Here is an 18,948-nt window from a genome sequence, read left to right on the forward strand (position 1 = left end):
TCCATGAGTCATTGACTGGTGTGTCAATAGAGTTTGAAGAGATGAACATGTCGGCAAACTCGTTTAGCTTTGACTTGATACAGTCCATGTCAGGTTTTTTCCAAAGCAGTATTTGGCGACGAGCTGGTTTTTGCCGCTTCGCACGAATGTCTGATATGGCGAGGACCATCTCGTGGTCACTCACTCCGGGTAGGGGAATACATTTAGTGACAAGTGATGGTCTATTTGTCAGGAACAAATCCAAGGTGCTGGTGAGCCTTGTTGGAAAGTCAACCATTTGGCTGAGACCAAGGTCATTAAAAGTAGAGATGAAGCAGTTATTAATTGCTATAGTATACTGATGGCTGACGATCTTATCGTTTTCCCAGTTAATGTCTGGGAGGTTAAAGTCGCCACTAACCCAAACAGTCGCAGCGGGATTGCTGGAGACAATTTGACGAATGGACTGGCACAAATTCTGAGCATAAGCAAGATCATTCTTTGGTGGTCTGTAAGCTGATATGATGATGAGTGGCTGTTGTTTTACCATCTCAACTTTGGTGACAACTAGTTCACTATTACCTTCAAGCAGGATTTCACCATCGACGAGATCAGATTTGGTGGCAAGTAAGACACCTCCCCATCCATCAGGGCGATCTTTTCTGATTGGGGGGTTGAAGCCAGGAGGCATCATTTCACTACTCAGAAAGGATGGTTTGAGCCAAGTTTCATTGGCAATTATAATGTCTGGTTGGCAACTTATGTAATTATAATGTCTGGTTGGCAACTGAGCCAGTAAAATGGATCATCGTGGTAAAAAATGGTGCATTAAATGCTTTTTTGTACAGTGAGTAAGTCAGTGTAAGGCATTGTCAATGTCAATGATGGGCGCAGAAAAGTGCAGTTTTTTAAAAACACACATTTGCCCATAACTTCGCTAATTTTTGACCTACAGACATGGTTGACCCCTCAGTTTTTAAGTTAAATAATCACCTTTTTAAACAAAATAATTTCAATGTGAAATATCCTACTTGAAAATTTTGTGAACATGCCTAACTTTGATACAGAAGTTATCATACAGTGATAGTTATTTTTTTTTTTTTTATTTGCTTTTCTGTAAAATGGATCGCCATACTGAAAAATGTTGCATGTACTTGCTTGTTTGTACAGTAATTCATTGTAAGGTACCGTCATGATGGTCACAGAATTTGGAAAATTACATTTGCCCATAACTTCGCTAATATTTGTCCTACAGACATGGTTGACCCCTCATTTTTTAAGTTAAATAATCACCTTTCTAAATAAATCAATTTCAATGTGAAATATCATACTTGAAAATTTGATGATCATACCTACGGCAATGACAAGCCTTTATTGTGTCCGTTTGTCTGCAATGCGTGTGTGCCACGCCGCTCAGCGTCAAGCAGCAGGGTAGTATATGATTAAATAGTGAAGAGAAAAAAAAGTACACACACCGAGAAGGGCACCAAGGCAATTTCTCAAAAGAATTGACTTTCAATTCAAAAATGACCCAAAGCTAGGATGTTGAAAATTTGTCAAACTAGCCCTAAGAGCCAGTCTCCCTTATTATGTACCCAAATCAGGGGGTTGTGATACAAAAAAAAAATAGAATTTTCTCTAAAAAATAATTTTGGTACATATTAGCACCAACAACTCACATGTAAAATATGAGCGTGCACAGCGCCCTCGTTCAGCTTGAAAAAATTCTTGAAATTTCAGCCTCTCTGAGCCTTACTTGCAAATGGTAAACTTTGGAGGTGCATAACATCGCATGCGCCATCATCATCCCAACCTGCATTTTGCATTTTTTTAAAGTACCAAATGGTTACATTACAAAAACCAAGAAAAAAAAATGGGATCTTGATGGCACCCAAAATCAGCACATCCAACTATTAGATGAAAACCGCCCTCGTGCAAACTTCAAAGCATCATAATGGGCTGCGCCATCAAGATCCCAAGTCCGAACAAGTTTGATATTAAAGACCTCCATGGCAAGTTTCATTTTTCAGCAAAAATTTTTTGGGATTTCGTTGGCGCACAGAGTTAACAGAGGTCAAAGGTCAAAATTTCCTATTTTCGCACATTTTTGCACGCCTGTATTATTGCGCGCCAACGTCACCCGACTCTCGGAATAGGATTTCATCAAAGAAGAGGTAATTCTCTGCAAGAACTGAAAAAATTAGCTTGGGATCTCTTGATCTTCATATTTTTCTGATTTTTTGAAAATGGACTTAGCCTCATTTTGGAGGTCAATTTGACCTCTTTTTCCCACTCGCTGCACAATGTGGGCTTTTTACTGCATCACAACAAGATGCGCCAACAAGATCCCAATTTTATTTTTCATCTTCTAGCTTCTTTGGCGACCAGTAGACAAAAAAAAAGCAACAGCTAATTGGGATCATGTGGGCGCACTAATATAAAAGAGGTCAAAGGTCACGCTTTGTGCCAAAGTGATGCATAATTTTGCCTATGTGCAGCACGAAAGTGGAACTTTGACCCGCGATAAAAATGTGCGCCAACAAGATCCCATCTTACTTTTTGGATGATTGGATAAAAGGGCTTATGTATAACTGATAACAAGTAAAAAAAAGTGGGATCATGTGGGCCCACTAATTCAATAGAGGTCAAAGTTCATACTTCATACAAAATTAAACGATTTTTAACCTAAAGTTTCCAAATTTAGCAACCTTTCACTCAAATTTTGCAAAATATGACTAAGTATTTTGACAAAATTTTTTTTACTCTCACCAACTACCATGATGGAATCAGCATCATCTGAAATGCACTCACACAAGTTTCTATGAGACATGTCTGGTGATCCCCATTGAAAAAAAAATTTGGCACAAAGTATGAACTTTGACCTCTATTGAATTAGTGCGCCCACATGATCCCACTTTTTTTACTTGTTATTAGTTATACATAAGCCCCTTTATCCAATCATCCAAAAAGTAAGATGGGATCTTGTTGGCACATTTATATTGTGGGTCAAAGTTCCACTTTTGTGCTGCACATAGGCAAAATAATGCCAATTCGGCACAAAGTATGAACTTTGACCTCTATTGAATTAGTGCGCCACATGATCCCATTTTTTTTTTTACTTGTTATCAGTTATACATAAGCCCCTTTATCCAATCATCCAAAAAGTAAGATGGGATCTTGTTGGCGCACATTTTTATTGCGGGTCAAAGTTCCACTTTCGTGCTGCACATAGGCAAAATATGCATCACTTTGGCACAAAGCTTGACCTTTGACCTCTTTTATATTAGTGCGCCCACATGATCCCAATTAGCTGTTGCTTGTGTTTTATCTACTGGTCGCCAAAGAAGCTAGAGCGATGACTAATAAAATTGGGATCTTGTTGGCGCATCTTTTTGTGATGCAGTAAAAAGCCCACATTGTGCAGCGAGTGGAAAAAGAGGTCAAATTGACCTCCAAAAAGTCCATTTTCAAAAAATCAGAAAAATATGAAGATCAGGAGATCCCAAGCTAATTTTTTCAGTTCTTGCAGAGAATTACTTCTTCTTTGATGAAATGCTATTCGGAGAGTCAGGTGGCGTTGGCTTAATAATACAGGCGTGCAAATATGTGCGAAAATAGGAAATTTTGACCTTTGACCTCTGTTAACTCGGTGCGCCAAACGAAATCCCAAAAATTTTGCTGAAAAATGAAACTTGCCATGGAGGTCTTTAATTTCAAACTTGTTCGGACTTGGGATCTTGATGGCGCAGCCCGTTATGATGCTTTGAAGTTTGCACGAGGGCGCTTTTCATCAAATCATTGGATTTGCTGATTTTGTGCGCCATCAAGATCCCAATATTTTTTCTTGGTTTTTGTAATGTAACCATTTGGTACTTTAAAAAAATGCAAAATGCAGGTTGGGATGATGATGGCGCACGATGTTATGCACCTCCAAAGTTTACCATTTGCAAGTAAGGCTCAGAGAGGCTGAAATTTCAAGAATTTTTCAAGCTGAGCGAGGCGCTGTGCACGCTCATATTTTACATGTGAGTTGTTGGTGCTAATATGTACCAAAATTATTTTTTAGAGAAAATTCTATTTTTTTTTGTATCACAGATGGGTACATAATAAGGGAGATTGGCTCCTAAACAAGGATTTTACCAAAATAAAAACACCCTATTAAAGCTAAGATTTTGTTTGAAATTTTACCCCTAAACAAGGACAGACAATATACGAGGGGGTATCAAAAAGTTTTAGAAATCGCCCAGAAGTGAAAGAGCTATATCAATGAAATTTTGACAGTGCAATCACTGGTCCTTATGTACATTATGGTGCAAAAATGGTCTCATATATAAGTATGTGTACTTTTTTTACAGGAGCTAGATGTCACAACCTGCCTATGTAACCGCATAACCAGCAAAATGGAGAAAATTGAGGCATGCAGCCTGATTAAGTTCCATTTTAAGGGTTACAGTGCCCAGAAAATCTGTGATAAAATAAAAATTCCTTTTCCAAAAAGCGACAGTGACATATCACAATCACCACCGAAGATAACTTTCATTTCGTCATCAATTTTCTAGGCACTGCAACCCTTCAAAAGCAGGATCTTAATAATGCTGCTTGCCTCAATTTTCTCAATCTTGCAGTTTATTTGCAGTAACTGGGGCAGCAGGTTATTGGCATCTAGTGCCACATGTAAAAAAAAGTAAACATACCTATGAGACCATTTTTGCACCATAATGTACATAAGGACCAGTGATTGCACTAACAAAATTTCATTGATATAGCTCTTTCACTTCTGGGCGATTTCTAAAACTTTTTGATACCCCCTCGTAAAAGTGAGGAATTGGTTTGAAATTTGCCCCTATTCGTTGCGTGTGTCGGTAGAGTGCCATTCATTGACAGTGATGATATCGGTACGGTAAGCTTAAAATTGGCGCTGTTGAAGTCGGCCCGGGGAAGTCGGCTCCGATGTTTTAAAAATCTGGTTAGTAAAATTGCTTGGAAACCACTCTTTTGTGCCGAATAACTTGATAAATATGTCACCACTAATGTCCGTAATAATTGGTAATTAAAAATTACCCTAAGCGAGGATCGTCCTTAAAAAAACCACCCCTTCTTTCAGTAAAATGAGTATTTTGAGACCCTCTTCTTCTTCCAATATAGTACAGTCCGCACATAGCGTATATCGCGTACTTTTTGCATGGTGGGTGCAGGAAATTTACAGTGCTGACTACATCTAAGGTGCGATAAAAACTGGAAGTCGTCTAGCGGAGCTGGACGGACTCAGGAGGGTGAAAGTGCATATAGGAACAGCGCCACCAACTACGTCACGCTATTGTTCGAGTTAAACTACATCATTCGCCATTTTGTAAATATCAACGCATGATCGTTGTCTGGAGTTAAACTACATCATTCGGTGTGTTACGTAATAGCTACGATGCCTATCCCTTTATATCCCTGACGGACTGCACCTGCCCTCTGAAGCATTCCAGGGAGGTGCTGTCAACAAGCTGCTGGGGAAGTGCATTCCAGAGCCTGATTCCATCTGGGAAGAATGAATGTTGGTAAACATTTGTCCTGGCAAATGGCACATGATATTTCATTGAGTGCCCACGTAGCATCACAGTTGGAACAAGGTAGGACTGTGGAATATCAACAAGTCCGTATGCAACCCTTCAAAAGCAGGATCTTAATAATGCTGCTTGCCTCAATTTTCTCAATCTTGCAGTTTATTTGCAGTAACTGGGGCAGCAGGTTATTGGCATCTAGTGCCACATGTAAAAAAAGTAAACATACCTATGAGACCATTTTTGCACCATAATGTACATAAGGACCAGTGATTGCACTAACAAAATTTCATTGATATAGCTCTTTCACTTCTGGGCGATTTCTAAAACTTTTTGATACCCCCTCGTAAAAGTGAGGAATTGGTTTGAAATTTGCCCCTATTCGTTGCGTGTGTCGGTAGAGTGCCATTCATTGACAGTGATGATATCGGTACGGTAAGCTTAAAATTGGCGCTGTTGAAGTCGGCCGGGAAGTCGGCTCCGATGTTTTAAAAATCTGGTTAGTAAAATTGCTTGGAAACCACTCTTTTGTGCCGAATAACTTGATAAATATGTCACCACTAATGTCCGTAATAATTGGTAATTAAAAAATTACCCTAAGCGAGGATCGTCCTTAAAAAAAACCACCCCTTCTTTCAGTAAAATGAGTATTTTGAGACCCTCTTCTTCTTCCAATATAGTACAGTCCGCACATAGCGTATATTCGTACTTTTTGCATGGTGGGTGCAGGAAATTTACAGTGCTGACTACATCTAAGGTGCGATAAAAACTGGAAGTCGTCTAGCGGAGCTGGACGGACTGCACCTGCCCTCTGAAGCATTCCAGGGAGGTGCTGCACACCATCATCATCCCTATATCTTCGTCTTAAAAATTGCCGTGGTAGTACGATAAATCCTCACGTTTTTCAACAACTACGCATGGTGATTTTGAGCTATTTTGTTCGAGATAGGCCGTGCGACTCAGGCTATGCATACAATTTGAGATTTTGAGAGCCGGCCACACTGTTTCTATTCTATGTTTTACGATTTTCGCATGATCAGTATATGGCTGGCCGTAACCGCCTAGCGTGGAGCTGCTACGCGTAGCTTACTTTTCGCCAGGAGCTAAATTGACCAATCATGTTAGATCTTTTCATTACGCTGGAGCCAGTTGATGCATCATCGTTCAGAGAGAGAAAACTCTTGCCAAAATTAATGTTTACTATGTGGATTTTAAATGAATCGAATGTAAATAAACCACAAACAGTTGTACAGGATCAATACCATTGTTTGATTAGTGTATAGTCAATGTTATCTTGCATGCATGTGCCATGTGTGTGGCGTGTTTGTTTGTTTGTCTACTGTGTCAGGCCAGGATCACTGACACCCACGGTACTGATACTGTCATACTATCACGGTGATCATATTGTTGAATGTTGTTGACTTTAAAATAATCATGATGCAGTCATGTCTACAGTAGAATTCACCACGACCTTTGAAGGACTTAAACCACATTAAAAGCTATTAAACCAAGATAACACTCAATGAAAACAGCTCAACTATGTTACATCAGATCTTCTCTGGTTAAATACACACTGCACTTGTGTCTGTTTTACCTGTGCAATGAACAATGAGCTGGTATTATAGTTTCAGTTGGGTGAATGATTATAAAGCTTAACGCATAAGGTAACAATACTGTCTGGGCTTTTGTTTGAAATGAGACAATAGTCTGCTTATTGTTAACCAGCGTTCTTGAAAATGAGAAGCATAATGGTTTGCAGACTTAACACAGTTTAGAAATAATTTGTTCATATATTTTTGGTGTTATCTGTCGTTTACATATCCTTCCTAAAACACAAAAGTACCAATATTTCCAAACACCTAAATTAGCTAAAATTTAGGAAATGTTACAAAACTATATTTTCTAGAATTTCAGAGAATACTTTAAATATTGACTGGTTATTTTTTACACAGTGACTTCATATAGGCAATGGCATAAAACCTTCTAACATACACTAGGTCACGCGTCAATGGTGAGCGCACTGAGTAGTGTGTATAGGAAAACGGGCAGTACCGTAACTACAGTATGTATGGCCTACTACTAGTATATAAAGTAAATCCGAACTGGTTTGCTGAAGGTCGAATTCCAGGCCACGCGCATAAGATGTACAAATCAGCTCCCGGCGATACACTGCAGATCGCAGAATTGTGTGCATGGTTTACCACCACTCTGCCTAGCTATATAGTTGTGTACAATACTGTATGAGTTTCTTGTGAGTGCATGTCCATCTTAATAATAAGTCGGTTCGTACTTTTCATAAATTACTTTTGAATCATAACTATCGTGACCGAGGATATCTTGCAACCACGTGAAGCTCGTCTGGCAAATTCTTAATGACTAAATTAAGCTTCACGTAATGAGTAAGTCGTACTTGATTGGTCAGTTTTACCTCCGAGTAATGAAAAACTCTAACATGATTGGTCAATTTGGCTCCACGGAACAAAAAGTCAGCTACGCAGTAGCAGCTCCACGTTGTGGCGGTTGCGCGCCTACCATATCAGTATCCCATATGATATTTCTATTGTAAGAAAATTTTATTTGTTGTCACGTAAATCACAGGTTTCGTTTAAATGTACTAACTGGATATTAAATGTACTAATTGGTGAGGACCGGTATTTTGCTGTGGATATGTTTAACTGCAATTTTGATGTAAAACATTTGAAATCCGCTGTAAAAATTTTGATAATATTCAACTCTTTGAGAAAATTATTTTATAAAGGAATGCTGGTAAAACCAGGTGCAATACAATGTACATTATTGACACACTATCACGCTCTTTATCTTCGTCAATAATAGAATAATCGATTTCAATCGAATTGAATGCATGAGTTTGTAGTTGACTACTGAGCGACCTAAGCGATCGATTGCTAGCCAATCAGATAGAACTCCTTTTCTTGCGTTCAGTGAAATACCACTCGCCTGTCGCTCACTACCACTCGCCCGTCGCTCACCAACGGATTATTCAATTTATATTTCTCCTATAGGACGTCGACCGTGTGTGCTGTCAACAAGCTGCTGGGGAAGTGCATTCCAGAGCCTGATTCCATCTGGGAAGAATGAATGTTGGTAAACATTTGTCCTGGCAAATGGCACATGATATTTCATTGAGTGCCCACGTAGCATCACAGTTGGAACAAGGTAGGACTGTGGAATATCAACAAGTCCGTAAGCAATGCGGTACATCATTTCCACTTTAGCCTGGGCACGCCTTTCCTGTAGGGTTGGCCATTGCAGTTGGTAAAGCATGGCTGAGACACTACTGGTAGTTCTGTAGTCGTGGAAGACTAAGCGGGCGTATCTACGTTGTACCATTTCCAGTTTCCTGATGTAAGTAGAGGAGTGCGAATCCCAGACAACACCGGCATATTCCATTACAGGGCGCAGAAGTGTCTTGTAGCAGAGGACTTTGGTCTCCCTAGGGCACTGATTGATGTTTCTTTGCAGGAATGCACGGGTAGAGTTGGCTTTTGAAGCAACTTTCTGAATGTGGGGATTCCAGGTGAGATTTTGGTGGATATTGATGCCCAAGTATTTAGCAGAGTCTGCCTCTTCAAGTGTAAGGCCATGAATGTTATATGGTATCTTGTAGATCTTTTTGTTGGTGACGTGGAGCACTTGACATTTTTTGGGATGAAACTCCATCAACCAATCTTTCTCCCACTTCTGCAGTTGATCGAGATCATGCTGAAGACCAGCTGCATCTTCCTCCTTCTGGATTTTGCGGTAGAGGATGCAGTCATCTGCAAATAACTTGACCGTGGATTGAGGTGATATAACATCAGGCAAGTCATTGATGAAGAGGAGAAAGAGCAATGGCCCAAGCACGCTGCCTTGTGGGACCCCGGAGTGGACAGGAGATGATCTAGATGTGGCTCCATCCAGGATCACTTGCTGAGAGCGATGGTTCAGGAAATCAGCAATCCAGGCATATGTGCTGTTCTCGATGCCATAAAACTTAAGTTTGTGAAGAAGTCTCAAATGTGGAACTCGATCAAATGCTTTCGAGAAATCGAGCAGGATCTTTCGCGGATACGCGCGGATCCTCGTTTTGCTTTTCAAAACCACCCTAAACCTGTGTTTTCTTTCACACGGATGCTTACAACTTTCATAGTGCTCCCTCCGGGTCCAAATTTCAAAATTTTGTACAGTAAAGCCATTTCATGATTTATGGTCGCAATTTGAGCTTTTTGAGTTGAACGTCGCCCTCTATTATAAGCAATGTGAATATACCTATCCAAGAAGTGCTGTGTATGTGTCACCATTACACCACATTCTGGTGTGCACTCACCATCACATCTGTACTTGGCCATCGGCATGAAGAAATCTTTGCTTACAAATGATTGTAATTAATTACACAATTGTTATAATTTTTCACCACAAAAAATGATATGAAAACAAAGCCAAGGTAAGCAATGTATGACTATGAATACATGGATCTACAAGTAGACTTAAAGACAAAGTCAGACAAGTTGATGACTTTTCTGTTGACCTACAAACACAACAAATTTGGCTGATTCCATTTAAACTTTGATCAGTTCGTAATCAGCGGGAAAAGTAGACTCACGTTAAGAGTGCTATTAGTTGACCTGTCATGCCTGTCTGGTCTATATTTGGTGTGTTTTAGAAAGTCGACAAAGTATAATTAGTTGTGATGCTTCTGGCGAGATGTCACGAGAGAAGAGACAATTAATTCTCAAAAATTTTGGAAATTTAATAAAATATTTTGATATTAATCCGCTATATTATAAGCCTGCCAATTACGAGCTGATCAAATTATATACCGTATTTCGTCAAATAGTCGCCCCCCTCAAATAAACGCCCACACCACTTTTTTCAACCAAGATGTTTAAAAAATGCCGATATTTCCATGCTATCTTATGTAGTAAGCTTACCAAGTTGCCCGCATGGTAGATAATAGCGTCAATAATTGGCGAAAATCTGGATTGGAAACCCGGAAATGAACCAGAAGTCAGTGTTTCTAGTTCATATTTCGTCATTTTAGCGTTTTTTATTGTTCTAAAATTGACCTTGAATAAATGCCCCCCCCTTGGGAAAATGTAACGCCCCCAGGGGCATTTATTTGACGAAATACGGTAGGTTGGGACATGTGTAAACAAACATTACAAATAATCATGCCAAAAAATCAGGTTTGACAAAAATTAACCAATTTCATATTATAACTATAAGATCATACATTAGACCTGAGCGCAAGAAGACCGTAAGTCCACTTGGCCCCTATAGTTTGGTATTTTTGTTTTATACATGTTCAGGGGCTAAAACAAATCTTTCACAACCTTTCATGATGTTTTCACCCTGGAACATGTATTAAACATTATAAAACCCCAAGAAACTATACATAACTTTAGTGTATACATGTTGAGGGGCCAAGTGGACTTACGGTCTTCTTGCGCTCAGGTCTTCAATTGTTCTCTGGACAGCAATATTATTACTACAATAACTAAAAACTTACAAACATGGTATTATAATCAACAGAACAAGTGCAGCAGATCAAGGAGAAGCCCCGGATGCAGCTGATGATGGAACCAAAGCAGAAGGTATGTACTTAGGGGCATAGCAAGAGCCTCAGGAGCCCATGGACAAGGAGCATTGCGGAGCCCTTTTAAGGGGGTACTGCACCCTTGGCCAATTTTGTGCCTATTTTTGCATTTTTCTCAAAAATTATAGCGCATTGGTGACAAGTAAGATATGTATATTATAGGGGCAAGGACTACGACTGATACATGTATGCATATGTGCACTTGTGTTTCTTTACCATACCAGTTGTTATGATATAAATTATTATTCATTCCGATGTTTTTGCAGGCAAAGGAGCCACAGTAGCTGATGTGACTACAAAACTAAATGCTGCCGCTCTGAAGGAAGTAAGAATATTTTGCTTGTTTGCCCCTGTATAATTGTTCAGCCCTACAGGCCATTCTTACCATATCTCTGATTAGCTCAATATGTGATATAGGCTTCTTTGTAACCAACTAAAATAGTTCTTTTATAGAACTTGATAATTCAGCCAGTCCCATGGGGTTAAATTGCAGATATTCATCCTCCTGCAATACCAGACCTGCCAACTGTCCCTCATTTTGAGGGACTGTCCCTCATTTGGGGTTTACCCAAAGTGAAAATGAGGGACAGTCCTGTTTTCTGAAAATTTCAGTGATGGCAAATTTAAATGTAAGAACAACAGAAAATGATGCAAATGTCACTTTAAAATTTGCTATAACAATCTCTTTAGTCTATTGTGATAAATACAGACCTGCAAAACTTCTCAGAATTCTGAAAGTATTGCACAACTTAAGTCTTTGAATTTGTCGGTACCTGGTTTGTGTACATATGCAAGGTTTTGGTCTCAATGTCCCTCATTCTGACTTCGGTAGGTTGGCAGGTCTGCAATACTGATATAACATTTGTGTGTCAAATGGGATATTACTACACTGGGTGTTGACATATATTCTAATTGACCAACCTATAACCTGCAATCATATGTTATCATGTCTTTTCCATTCAGTTCCGAGAAAAAGATACATCAGAAGTTTCTAAATCAGATGCTATGCCCGATCGTCCTCCATCAGGGAAAAGACCCGGTTCAGCTCAGAAGCCCCCATCAGGCAAAGCAACCCCAACAGATGGAAGTCCTGCTCAAAGATCAGCAACCAGACCAAGCTCAGGCAGCCGCCCCGGATCTGCTGCTAGACCCGGATCTGCCGGCGGGAGGCCTACATCAGCATCAAGGCCTGGTTCAGGGAGAGCTAGCTCTGCTGGCAAGGAGAGACCCGATTCAGGGAGTGGTAAGCAAGAGATGCAAAGAGTGCCGACGGGTACAGCAGGTAGACCAGGTACTGTAGCCGATGAACCAAGGACAGGGTCTGGTGGAAGACCAGCATCAGGTGGAAGCAGGAGGAGTGAAGGAGCAGATCAACCAGATGATGATGATGGTGTGGACGAAGATGAGCCCAGATGGCGTGGCTCAGGCTCAGGTGAGGAGATTGTTGGATGGGTTGGTATGGTAACAACTGTGTTGCTAGGGAAGAGGAGATTGAGAGGCTGCAACTGACTGTAAACTCTCGAGCAGTAACAAGCGAATGATTCTTGACCAATGGGGGAGTGCTATATTTGCTGCGGAAACTGAATGGTCAAAAGTTGCTCGTAGCTCAGTGATTGAGTGTATTTTTTGCTTTTGTATACTTGCCATAACAAGTATGGTAACAACTTTGTTCCTAGGGAAGAGGAGATTGAGAGGTGGAAGCTGCAACTGACTGTAACTTCCCGAGTAGTAACAAGTGAATGATTCTTCTTGAACAATGGGGGATGCTATGTTTCCTGCTTTAACTGATTGGTCAAAAGTCGCTCAGTTGAGTGTTTATTTTGCTTTTGTGTACTTGCCATAAACAAGTTTAGCCAAACAGGATAACTAATGAAAAAATTAGTTGGATAATGAAAATTATGAATAATGAAAAAGTTACCCTATTTGTTTTCTGAAATTATATAATGGGAAACTCAGAATTGATGTTGCTGTGCCTTAACTACAAAGCAACTTCGTAATGTGGAGCTGTTGGTATGATATCACTCGTATAAATTCTAAACAGTTTATTGGATGATTTACCATTTTGATATTTTTACCATCACCCAACGCCGTTTGATAGTTTCACTTACCAGAAGGTGCTTACGATGCACAATACATAACAAGCGGACACTACTTGGTCAGACAGAGTATCATATACGTGCAGGGAAGAGGCTGTTTAGATCAATTTATGCATGTCGTGCATTACCTCATTGACTCGCTGGTTAAGTTGCCAGTAAATTTGGATAAAAGGAATCAAACCATGGCAGAATTTGGTGTTGTGTTGTAAAATATAAAAGTCTTGGAAATTTTATTAAATTTAGGTATGAAGGATATAAAACAAAATTGAAACCATCTCAAATTTTGTATATAATCACTTGCTAAAAAACTTTTTGTTCTCTTAACAGGTGGGGGAAACAGGTGGGCCGGGGCAGGAAGCGGCGGAGGTGGAGATTTCCCACCATCTGCCTATACCACAACCACAGACCAGTATGGAGATAGCGAAGAGGAGGAGGAGGAAGAAGAGCAGGAACAGGCTTATTCCGGGGAGGAGGAAGGAGATGAAGGGTCTGAAGGATCCGAGGATGAGGACGAGATGGTCGTCTTGGATCCGGATCATGTAAGTACTGTTTGAGAAAGTTGTATGTTGATCTGCAAGAAAGATATATCTACATAAATTTATATTGATTTCTGATCATCTCACAAACTTCTTGTTTTACTTATTTTACTCCGGAAGGAAGAATTTTCATCAAGATCAAGAAGACTAAAGATCTCAAAGTTTTTAAAACTATGCATATAGTGGTAGTAACAATCAATTCCTCTGTTTGCAGCCAAATTAATTATGTCTGCGATCATAGATTGAATACAATACCGCTCTTGTCAAAGATCATACAGGTGCGAGTGATCAGCATGATATGAGTATTCTATAGAATTACGATCCAGGTCTTTAATCCTGTTCTTTTAAATCTTTGGTTCAATGCATAGGTATCACCTGAAAGTTGTAGTGCAGTACGGTATATTCAAAAATTGTATTCATCTATTGCTATGGTAGTTAATCCTGTTACATCATCACTTTGACGGTGAATAATAGCACTCGTTGAGCTGAGTTTATTAGTGTTAGTATCACAAATGTTTGGGGCATATAAATTAAGGCTGGCATTTTCGGCGGGCATGCGGGTACCGCCGAGATTGCATTACCGGCAGGAAATACCCTCCCGGTACCGAAATTTAAAAAAAAAAGTTTTTTATTTTTTCGGTTTTGTAGTGTCCCCGGACCTAGACCTAAATGCTAGGATCATTCATGGTTGACCTAAAAAAAAAAAAAAAAAAAAAAAAAAAAATTGAAGATGTTTTGTATTTTTAATATGAAAACATCTTGAAAATTCTTTTTTTTTTTGCATTCAAATGTCAACCATGAATGATCCTAGCATTTAGGTCTAGGTCCACCGACACTACAAAACCGAAAAAAAAATAAAAAACTTTCGTGTACCCGGTTACCCGCCCGAAAAATGCGCCGGGTACCCGGGTACAAAATTACCCGAAAATGCCAGGCCTAATATAAATTATGCACCCTGTAATTCTTGTTACATTTGACATAGTGTTGAAAGCTTCTTTGAGAAAACACACCTTTGTTTCTCTCCCTGTCTCTATTTCCCTTCGTGTAATACCAATCGGTCCATTAGTGAATCTGATAACCATTAAATTTCAACCTCTTCATATTCGTAAACACCTACAGCCACTGATGAGAAGATTCCAACAAGCTCTCAAAACCCACCTCGTCAAGGTCCAAGAGAGAGTCACCCTTGAGCGCAGCGAGCTCAAAGAAGCAGTTAAGAACAAGCTGAAGGACAGGGAAGAGTTGGGCGTCAACCTTTACGGCCTCCAGCAAGAGTTGGCAAGGCAGCAGATGCTGCTTGAGAAGCAGCACGATGATATGGCTAAGTTGGTGCAATTTAGGAAGCAGTGCGAGGAGGATCTGAATGAAGTGAGGAACATGTATAAATCAACACAGACCAACATCACCAAGCAAAGAAAAGACGGTGAGGAACACATGATATAAAGAATGCTTTGAATGTTATTATAGCAAGTATGTTTGTAACATTCTTTGTCATTTTGCATTATTTTAGAAATAAACATTACAATATCAAGGTAAATTTTGATTTAGACAGCTTGAGACTACTACAATCACAAGCCATTTTGTGCTTGCCAAGGCAAATAGCAAGTAAAATAACAAAAGCAAGACCAGTAGCGCATTTCACTAATCCTGTAACCCATTGGAAGTAAGTAAAAAAATCAACGAAACTGCCTAAAGCATAAGGCCCCTCAGTCATGACCTTTGCACTCTTGTACCCCCCTCCCCATGAGCAGGTTGTAAAAGTATACTATATTCAACTGGTAATTATGCGATTTTTTTTTGTGTGTGCGCAAATGCACAAAACGTGCATCAGTCACACAATATGCAGAGTGCACTTAGCGTAGGTGCTGTGCTTAACTGCGTGTATACAATTCCTTATTAATCCACAATATTACTAGCCTCGTCTATTACAAAGTATGTCGCCATCTCTCAGAGAAGAATCCCTTGCAACATGATATATCACCTCATGTTATCATATGATACTCCCACTACTTTTGACAGGTTTCATTTGTTTTTCACTTTGTCTATAGTCAAGAAATAAACATATTTTGCAAGATCAGGATGTGCTCTGTTCATTGCGGTACATTTCGTCAAATTAAAGTGGGAGAAATGCATTATGGGAAGTGTAAGGTTTCTTCTCTGGGTGTCTCGAGAGAAGCTCGATATTGTGCTTCCCTGCCCCACCCCACTAAAAGTCTAGTCGTAATTATCTTGTATGGATATTTTTATCATCTCATCATCTTGACTAATTGTTTTTTATCAGGCTCTGCACTTCAAACTGAAGTGGAGAATCTTGCTTTGCATCTGTTCTACATGAGTAACGCCAAGGAAGACATCCGGGGTGACATCGCCGTGATGCGTAGAGCAGCCGAGAAAGCAGATGCAGAAGTCACCGAAGCTGAGCTTGAAAAACAGAGACAGGTAAGTGCCACATAATACAGGTACCAATTTTCATCAAAGGGTTTAAACTGTTGTGAGAATTCAACAAATTTGAGAATTCAACAAATTGATTCTTGGGAATTCTATTGTGCAAAGCTGGTTTATAATATTGGTACACAAAATCAAAAGAGGAGTCGGAAGAGAATAGCTACCCTGGTGTTGAGGAGGTTCAAGATGATTTACAAGGGGAAGGGGAGGAGTACTGGAAGTAGTACAATGATGATAATGAAAGTGACAAATATAATGATAGAAGTAACAATAATAATAATAATAAAGAGGTGAAGACTTAAAAATACAAGTTGAGTGACTCGATTTGAAATCTACACTCCATGTTTTCCATAGGGTGTATAGATTGCAACTGCAAGAGCCCATTGCAAAGAATAATTTTGTTCATGTAGCACATTTTTCTAATCAAACTTTTTTTCTTGGCAGGATTTGTATGTGGACAGACTGACAGAGACAGTAGACAAACTCAGAGAGTCTATAGCCTTGTATGAAGCTCAGTGCAGTGCACAGTCAGAGGAAACCAAAGCTGCAAAAGATGCTCTTGCTGAGGCTCGCATGGAAATTGAGGTGAGTAGTCCTTGGATACAGGCACTCCAACTTTCTTCCAAGTGATTGATCATAAGGAAGAAACACGATTTTGGAGGCCAAACAATGCACTTTGATTTGTGCCAAAATATTGCATTTCCTGCCAAAAATGCAAAACTGTTTTAAAAACAATTACAGTTTTACCCTTTGTGGATGCTAAATTGTAATTTTGTGTAATTTATTCAAAAATTTCATTTGGGTCCTAGTCGAGTGACTCTCTAAATCTGAACTGTGTGCAGAAGAATGAAAACAGATGGAAAGGACTTTACAAAGTTAATATAAATTACTCAAGTTTTGCAATTCTTTTGTAAACAGTATGATGTATAAACGAACGCTATCATTATTACATAATCGTCAAGTTGGAATGGAAGTAATGAAGATATAGCTTAGTTGAAATCTGATGCCTTCAGGACCTAAAATGAACTATTTATTGACTTTGTTGATGATGACACTATTGTGTTCCTTGTATCTCAACAGTCTATTCAACTGGAGAGGAAGCAGTTATACCAGCAATGGAACAGCAGTCTGATTGGTATGCGTAGAAGAGATGAGGCACATGCTGCTATGAATGAAGCACTCAGGTAACTTCTTCTTCTTCCTATATACGTGCATCCCTCAAAATATTTTGTCGCACAGGCTTAACATGCACAGTTTACCTATGCACGATCCTGGAACCTAGGATTGATTGCAGATATCAGAACCGGGGATGGTCCCCCTTCTCTTTTCAAATATCTCTGACACTTAACATGCACAGGGTTTGCCTCTTCCTTTACACAAAACCAACAGCTTTACGTGACTTCTGAACCACAAAACATCGCACACACACACACTACCTATACCTGCAAGTACCTAGGAAGTGTATGGGGGCGAGAATTTCTACAATTTTATTCTGTAAAGTAACTGAACACAATTGTAGGATTTCCAACCTTATACTAGGAACATTTTGGAAGAGGAAGAGAATTCTCACCTAAGGCAAGCCCAAGGCTCGAACCCTCGCTGATAGTATAGTCCCGGCCGACAGCGCAACGCCTTAACCGCTCGTTCATCTCGCCACTCGTTATTACCAAATGAGATATGATCTGATCTTCTTCTGAGGTCATAACGTAACATAATCTAAGCTATGCTGTGTTTGCCTTTTTCGTCAGAGCTTAAATCAAGGGGTCAGTGACACAAAGACTTAACTCCATTTTTTGTGAAATGAGATGTTGATATCAAAATGTTCAGACACATGAGCACTTTCCAATAAACACATAGAAGCAACTCCATTTAGCACCCCATTGAAATCAATGGCCAGTGAAACATAGACTTAACTACATAAGTCAATGTGGATCATTATCTTTAAACTCATTTTTCTCAGAATGGCCAAAATGGAGTTACGTCTTTGTATCAATGACCCCTCGAAATAATTTCTGAATAATCCATTGTCTTATGCCATGATCTTTTATAATCATTTATCATAGATCTTCAATTTGATTTTGCTCCTGTACCATAGATTATCATACCATTTTGATGAAGATATGATATGATTTTATTTGCACAAATTTGCAAAATCATGGCCCGGAGCCGAGTTGCATTGTACACAAGATATATATCATCAGCAAAGAGCCAAAATAGGATGAAAATGCATATTTATCATGAATAGATATAAACAACATGTGAGGTCAGGCTCCATGGCAGCTAAAAAAGAAAGAAACCACTCCCACAGAAAGGAAATGGCTTGAAATGAGGTACAATATAGGGTTACTATTTAATAACCCAACAAAATTAGGGATTGGACTCCCAATGAACCTATTGGTGCATGGAGGGAGCTGGCTAAAATTGGCATTGTTTCTTAATCATCTTCTATGAACCTGACCTTTGCTTGAGACAGCAACTTAATGGTCAGATCAGACTTGGACAAAGAACAAGCAACATTCAGGGTATACAGCTCCCTCCTAGCATACAGCTTGTCAAGATTTCACACAACAAGAGCATTGTCATATGACACATACTTGGTCCTAAGGTTAATTTTCAGAGCTCTGTTCTGGATGTTCTCAAGCTTGATGGACTGTTTGAATGTGAGCGTGGAATGCCAAATAATATTGTATGATGTGCTGTCAAAAATTATTACAATGGAGACCTTGTTCATGCTTGTCAAGGGTCTT

General features: G+C 39.4%; 1 protein-coding gene across 1 annotated transcript in view; it reads left to right on the forward strand.

Moving 5' to 3' along the window:
• LOC140164925 (coiled-coil domain-containing protein 40-like) overlaps positions 1–18,948 on the forward strand; it is a 40,168-nt gene that overhangs the window by 2,625 nt on the left and 18,595 nt on the right. The window contains 8 exon segments of the mRNA XM_072188323.1: positions 11,061–11,122; positions 11,391–11,449; positions 12,088–12,556; positions 13,548–13,759; positions 14,876–15,179; positions 16,038–16,195; positions 16,646–16,786; positions 17,282–17,385. Coding sequence (XP_072044424.1) covers positions 11,061–11,122; positions 11,391–11,449; positions 12,088–12,556; positions 13,548–13,759; positions 14,876–15,179; positions 16,038–16,195; positions 16,646–16,786; positions 17,282–17,385 — 1,509 coding nt within the window.

This window comes from Amphiura filiformis, chromosome 11 (assembly GCF_039555335.1).
Source record: "Amphiura filiformis chromosome 11, Afil_fr2py, whole genome shotgun sequence".
Lineage (NCBI taxonomy): Eukaryota > Metazoa > Echinodermata > Ophiuroidea > Amphilepidida > Amphiuridae > Amphiura > Amphiura filiformis.